Source organism: Limulus polyphemus, unplaced genomic scaffold (assembly GCF_000517525.1).
Source record: "Limulus polyphemus unplaced genomic scaffold, Limulus_polyphemus-2.1.2 Scaffold604, whole genome shotgun sequence".
Classification (NCBI taxonomy): Eukaryota; Metazoa; Arthropoda; class Merostomata; order Xiphosura; family Limulidae; genus Limulus; species Limulus polyphemus.
In genome coordinates this window covers 48,951-55,752 of record NW_013666214.1, presented here as the reverse complement: position 1 = coordinate 55,752, position 6,802 = coordinate 48,951, and the positions used below count along the sequence as shown (strand labels likewise).

The following is a 6,802-nucleotide window of genomic DNA, read 5'->3' as shown; positions in this document are numbered from 1 at the left end:
TGAGACTATGACGTATCACCAGTCTGTAGCGTACAATGAGACTATGACGTATCACCAGTCTGTAGCGTACAACGAGACTGTGGCGTATCACCAGTCTGTAGCGTACAACGAGACTGTAACGTATCACTAGTTTGTAGCGTACAACGAGACTGTGGCGTATCACCAGCCTGTAGCGTACAACGAGACTTTGACGTATCACCAGTCTGTAGCGTACAACGAGACTGTGGCGTATCACCAGCCTGTAGCGTACAACGAGACTATGACGTATCACCAGTCTGTAGCGTACAACGAGACTGTGGCGTATCACCAGCCTGTAGCGTACAACGAGACTGTGGCGTATCACCAGCCTGTTGCGTACAACGAGACTATGACGAATCACCAGTTTGTAGCGTACAACGAGACTGTTACGTGAAGTGTTTTGGATCAAGACGGTAATATTTACTTCCCACATCATTATAATGTACGATTTTTGAACAATGTGTTTAGTGTTAGGAATGAATCCTTTTAATATTTGTATATATAAAGAACAGTAAGAAGACTGTCAACATGGATGTACACTTATTTGTAATAAATACGAAATCGAATTGCAGGAGTATACTTAGATTATAATACGATTCTGTGAAACATTGTTCGTCCAAAACGAGAAAATAAAATTACAAATTCTATTTCCCGGAAATATCATAACTAGAAGGTATAGCAAAAATGACTAATAATGTTACTTCTCTGAAATGTTGGTTGTTGGAAGGCAAAATATGAAAAATAAATAAATCATTTTTCTGGAAATTTGGTATATTGGTGATAAAAATGATTACTTTCTTGAAATGATGTTCGTCATAAGATGAAAGAATAAATTAACAATTAAGTTACTTCTGTAAAATTCTGGTTCTCAGAAAATGGAATAAAAAACTGTGACATTATTTTTCTGATTGGTCGTCAGAAGATGAAATAACAAAGATTAGTTACGTTACTTCTCTGATATGTTGGTCATTAGAAGATGAAATAACCAAGATTAATAACGTTACTTCTCTGATTTGTTGGTCGTCAGAAGATGAAATAACAAAGATTAATAACGTTATTTACCTGATTTGTTGGTCGTCAGAAGATGAAATAACCAAGATTAATAACGTTACTTCTCTGATTTGTTGGTCGTCAGAAGATGAAATAACAAAGATTAGTTACGTTACTACTCTGATATGTTGGTCGTCAGAAGATGAAATAACCAAGATTAATAACGTTACTTCTCCTATTTGTTGGTCGTCAGAAGATGAAATAACAAAGATTAGTTACGTTACTTCTCTGATATGTTGGTCATTAGAAGATGAAATAACCAAGATTAATAACGTTACTTCTCCTATTTGTTGGTCGTCAGAAGATGAAATAACAAAGATTAGTTACGTTACTTCTCTGATATGTTGGTCATTAGAAGATGAAATAACAAAGATTAGTTACGTTACTTCTCTGATATGTTGGTCGTCAGAAGATGAAATAACCAAGATTAGTAACATTACTTCTCTGATATGTTGGTCATTAGAAGATGAAATAACAAGATTAATAACGTTATTTACCTGATTTGTTGGTCGTCAGAAGATGAAATAACAAAGATTAATAACGTTATTTACCTGATTTGTTGGTCGTCAGAAGATGAAATAACAAAGATTAGTAACATACTTCTCTCATATGTCGGTTGCAGCTGATAAAAAAGGAGTGAACATATTAGCTTATGAAATTGAATACAAAGGTCACATTTGATGACTGAAAGTATTCTGAGATATATAATCGACATTAAACAAGTGATACATAAGATATCCTTTCATACAGATATACTTAAAATCAACAGTTTAAGAACACTCCAATAATAAAAATATGTCGAAGAGTCACTTTACTAGTATCACAAACTAATACGAGTATGTTTCGCTTTATGAAATGCACGTAACCTTGACTACACAAGATTCCAAAAACCATCTTGTTCGATTATAGTTCATTTTGAACGATATTTCTCTCAACTTTAATACCTAATTATCGAACTATCGATATAAGATGTCTAATGTTTTAATATTTTGTGACTACCATTCAAACACAAATAGAAGTAATTAACGATAATTGATTTCAGAAAATAAAACTGATTGTAGATTATGAGACATTTTAGAGCATTCTCAAATTCACAGCATCTCTTTCTGACTTGAAAACCAAATCTTACTTTGATCCAAATACTGTTCTTTTACTGCATTTTGTATTTTAGGTTGCTTTGATTTATCCACAGCACGTTCCTGATATTCAGTCTGACAACACACGAAGATAGTAATATGTCCTTGTCAGAATGAAATTCCACCGAATTCATGGCAGGAACATCCAGCTAACAGATGGCGACACTCGAGCAGTTCGCACGTCTTCTTTTTGCGATGCCATAACATTCGGGAATAAGCCGTTATCTATTAATTCCCGAATTTCCGTCCAGCTCAATGCCTCTGAAGAATGGAGTGGAGCCTTACGTCTAGGAGTGACGTCACATGATCCTAGTTCACTAACGACCTCTATGCTACCTCGTTTTGCCTGTCCTGACGTTTTTTTTAAAGAAGGATTTTGTGCTCGACCGATACCAGAAGAATGGGCGAGGGATGGAACCAAGTAGGAAAGTTTTACTAAACTTGTATATTCTTTACTATGCGTTAAAATGTATGCACAAAAAACAACAACAAAAAAAACACAGGTGCTACTATTTGAAACAGGCATCTTCTAACGAGATCACGTGATAAACATATAACAGTAAGCTGTAATGGATAGCACATTTCTCTAAACAGTTGTAGTCATTTTTCCAGCATACACGTTGTCATGATATAAAAGACTGTTTCGTTCAGATATTATTGATTAATTTAGTTTTTTGAGTGAATATTTTACTACTGTTTAGTTTTTGTTATAATAAGAGTTAAAAGCGGACGATTGTAGGAAGTTTTGTTAATAATTCATTGATGCTGAGAATATCGAACGTCACGTGCAATATATTGACGTCGAGAATATAGAAGGTGGACAGACGATTAGGCAATATAGATATAAATAGCATGAGACGAGCGGGAAGCAGCAGACAGACAGAAGCAGACAGATTGTAGCAAAAGAGAATAATGTGGGTGTGAAGTTAACTACCGTAGAAGTGATAGGCCTAACAATTGACATAGGTCTAACGTTTAATATGTTACAGTAAGACTAACAGTAGGAGAGGAGATAAGAATAATAATTTATTTTCGTCAAAGCATGGTTCTAAAGTAATTGAATTAGCCTGAGTGCACTTTGACAAAAGGAGCAGAGGATCTTCAGAAGAAAGAAGACAAAACGATTACGGTAACTCGCACCACAATTGTAAGTGAATCACAGAGAACACTAGTGCTAGGAGGAAGAGGTCACTATGAACCTGACCCTCCTAGGTCGCAAAGACCTAAATCCTGACACGGAGAGAGAGAGAGTGCGGTAGAAATAGAGAAGATAGTTCGGCTTGTCAACTGAAATTCTAATGTAACTGAATAGGCCTAAGTGGATACTTGACAAGAAGGAGAGAACTATGTATATAGTATTTATGATATGCCCATAATATCTCTGTAGCATTGAATAATTTATTGTACACACGTTAACTTGTTCTGGATATGTATATTATTTTGAAAACAAGTGAAGTGTATGCTGTTTATTCATCTTTGAATTTCTCGCTAACAATTCACAGACACCTACTGTAGAAGAATCCTAAGCCCAACAACAACATAATTTATACTATTAAGAAATATAACTTATATTTTGATAATTGGCGAAGAACAGATTTTTAAATTCTGACACACGTGAACAGATTACTTAAAATAATGCATAATCCATTAAAAAATGTGCATGATATACTGCTGCTCCTCACTAAACAACAACTAAGTTGTTTACTTCGAGTCATAATCCGAAAACAGGAGTCAACGATGTCTCATCGGTAAACTTTAGTTACGGTTTTAACGCCACAATTCGAGATTTTATAACGATGTAAACACAACCCAGATAACTCATTGTATAGCTTTGCGTTACAAAAAAACAACAAAAACTAACAAATACACCGAAAATAGAAAAAATGAGAATAAGAAAGATTAATTATTTTTAGCTCCTCCCCTTCGCATAACAGCTTACAAATGTCACGCACAATAATATATGTATATACTAGCTAGAGTACCCGTCTCCTGGACGGAAGTTATGTAAATTCATGGTTACTGAAAGGTTATTTTAGGACATGAAAAGTTGGTTCTCTTATATGTAATTGTAAAAAACGCCCATAAAAACTAAAAGACATAAAATTTGAAACCGCAAGTTTGCGGGCATCTTCGCATGGACCCAACGAACCTTCATGCGAAATTAGGTGAAGATCCACCAACAGGGGGCGAGGTAGTGGTGAAAAACGCCCATAAAAACCGCAAAACGCAAAATGCAAAACTGAAAATTTGTGTGTATCTCCCCATGAACCCCATGAACCTCCTTACCAAATTTGGTGAAGATTTATCCATACCCTACGAAGTACTTACATGGACTAACAGTAGACAGTACTATTATATTTATATAGATATACTGTTTCTATGGAAGGAAATATATTCGTTTTATGATTTAAAATAGAAAGACTCGATTTTTAAAGAATATTCTGCATTTTATTTTTACTCACACGTCGTATCTTATAAATCTAAACACATTTGAATGAAATTAATATTTATGTTTCATTTTTGTCTTAGCGAAAGACATGCTTATCAACGTTTTATTGCTATTTAACAGATTAACATTCTACGTCAACAGCCAAGGGTATTTCCATGTATTCGTCAATAACGAACATAAGGGGGCGCTCCTATCAGGACTTTCAGTCAAGGAGCAGCTGTGGCCTATTTTGGACCTCTATGGAATAACTGTATCAATCAAATTTATAGCAACAGGTAAGTGTTTTAATAGACAGATAGACAGATATTTTTACACCAGATAAAAATATTTGAATTTAACGTGTCACATAGAAATTAACCCATGAACTGTACGAAACAGTCCAATAATATTTTGTTCAACGTCGTAGTTATAGCAAATAACAGAGAAAGAGTTATTAAATAAATTAAAAATCCCCCGGTGGGCCAGCAGTAAGCTTACGGAATTATAACACTAAAATCTGAGGTTTGATTCCCAATGGTGGATACAGCAATGTGGCTTTACTCTAAAAAGCCAAACAAAACAAAAAACAATAGATTACAGTTTGGAAACCAAACAGAAAAAACATATATTCGACCAGCTTCGACAAGAAGGCCCACATTAAGCCCAATTATCTTTTGATCAGAAATATTTACAATACAAAAACAAGAATAATTAATAGCTGTTTATTAGAATTTAAAACTATTTTTTTGTAATATAGTATTTTTATATGATACAGAATAGTGTAAATAGTAATTTATACATCTATATAATGCAGGATATTATAAATAATATTACATATTTATATAATACAGGATATTGTAAATAATATTACATATTTATATGATACAGGATATTGTAAATAATATTACATATTTATACGATACAGGTTATTGTAATTAATAATATAGATATATAATACAGGATATTGTAAATAATATTACATATTTATATAATACAGGATATTGTAAATAATATTACATATTTATATGATACAGGATATTGTAAATAATATTACATATTTATACGATACAGGTTATTGTTAATAATAATATAGATATATGATACAGAATAGTGCAATTAATAGTTTCTTTATATGATACCAAATACTGTAAATTATAGTATATTAATAGCACTTATATATTATTCATATTTTGGTAAAAATAACGTTTTCTCAAGTCACTTCATATAATAATGTGATTTACATTCAACTATTCTAAATATTGGATACGGGTTGGTCCTGTGGTGGAGCTCTGTATTTCGGAGCGAACGAATCGAGTCTCTAATCATTGCGATACTATAAAATATATTCCACACTTTGAGTTGTGGGGGTGTTGTAACAGTGACAATCAATCCCTTAGCGTAGACTGCGTGTAGTTGGGAACTGCCTTCCTTATTTTGCCATAAATACAATTTTAAATATCGGGGAAACCGTGGCTAAGTGGTTAGCGCTTTGGATTCGTAATCGAAAGATTGTTGGTTCGAAGCTTGTTCGTACCTAATTGCTGTGTCCTTGCGTAAGACATTTTAACCCAGATTGCTTCAGCTCAGGTAGACGTAAATTCGATACTAGCTAATAGCTGGAGAGTTAATCTGCGACGAACTAGCATCTTCTTGAGGAAGAATGTGATGTCATACCCATCCTCTTTTGACACGGTAACTGGTGTTGAGCACGAGCCTTATGTACCTTTTCAGGCATGGAAGTAATTTTTATTTTCAAATAAAAATAAATTTCTTCACGCAGTATTTATAACGTAATTTAACATTTTTTGACTAAAACCAGTTTTTTTTTAATTCTGTCCTGAAAAACAAGGTTGGGTACCACGTGATCTGTTTTCTTTATTATTAACCGATGTACCGTGTTGTTTTGGTTTCAGAACAAGGTACCCCATCTCCATTGATGACAGAACAGGGTACCCCATCTCCAATAATGACAGAACACGGTACCCCATCTGCAATGATGACAAAACAGGGTACCCCAACTACAATGATGACAAAACAGGGTACCTCATCTCCAATGATGACAGAACAGGGTACCCCATCTCCAGTGATGACTAACTATAAACAGATAAATATTGTTACGTTTCTGTTCGTTTGTTAATTTCCCGTAAAAATTATTTCCGAAGAACTTCAG

At 33.9% G+C, this 6,802-nt stretch overlaps 1 protein-coding gene across 1 annotated transcript in view; it reads left to right on the top strand.

The window, feature by feature from the left end:
• Positions 1 to 2,317: 2,317 nt before the first annotated feature.
• Positions 2,318 to 6,802, top strand: part of LOC111085763 — a 14,626-nt gene continuing 10,141 nt past the window's right edge. Inside the window, exons 1-2 of the mRNA XM_022385901.1 lie at positions 2,318 to 2,625; positions 4,774 to 4,928. Coding sequence (XP_022241609.1) covers positions 2,318 to 2,625; positions 4,774 to 4,928 — 463 coding nt within the window. The remainder of the gene's footprint in view (positions 2,626 to 4,773; positions 4,929 to 6,802) is intronic.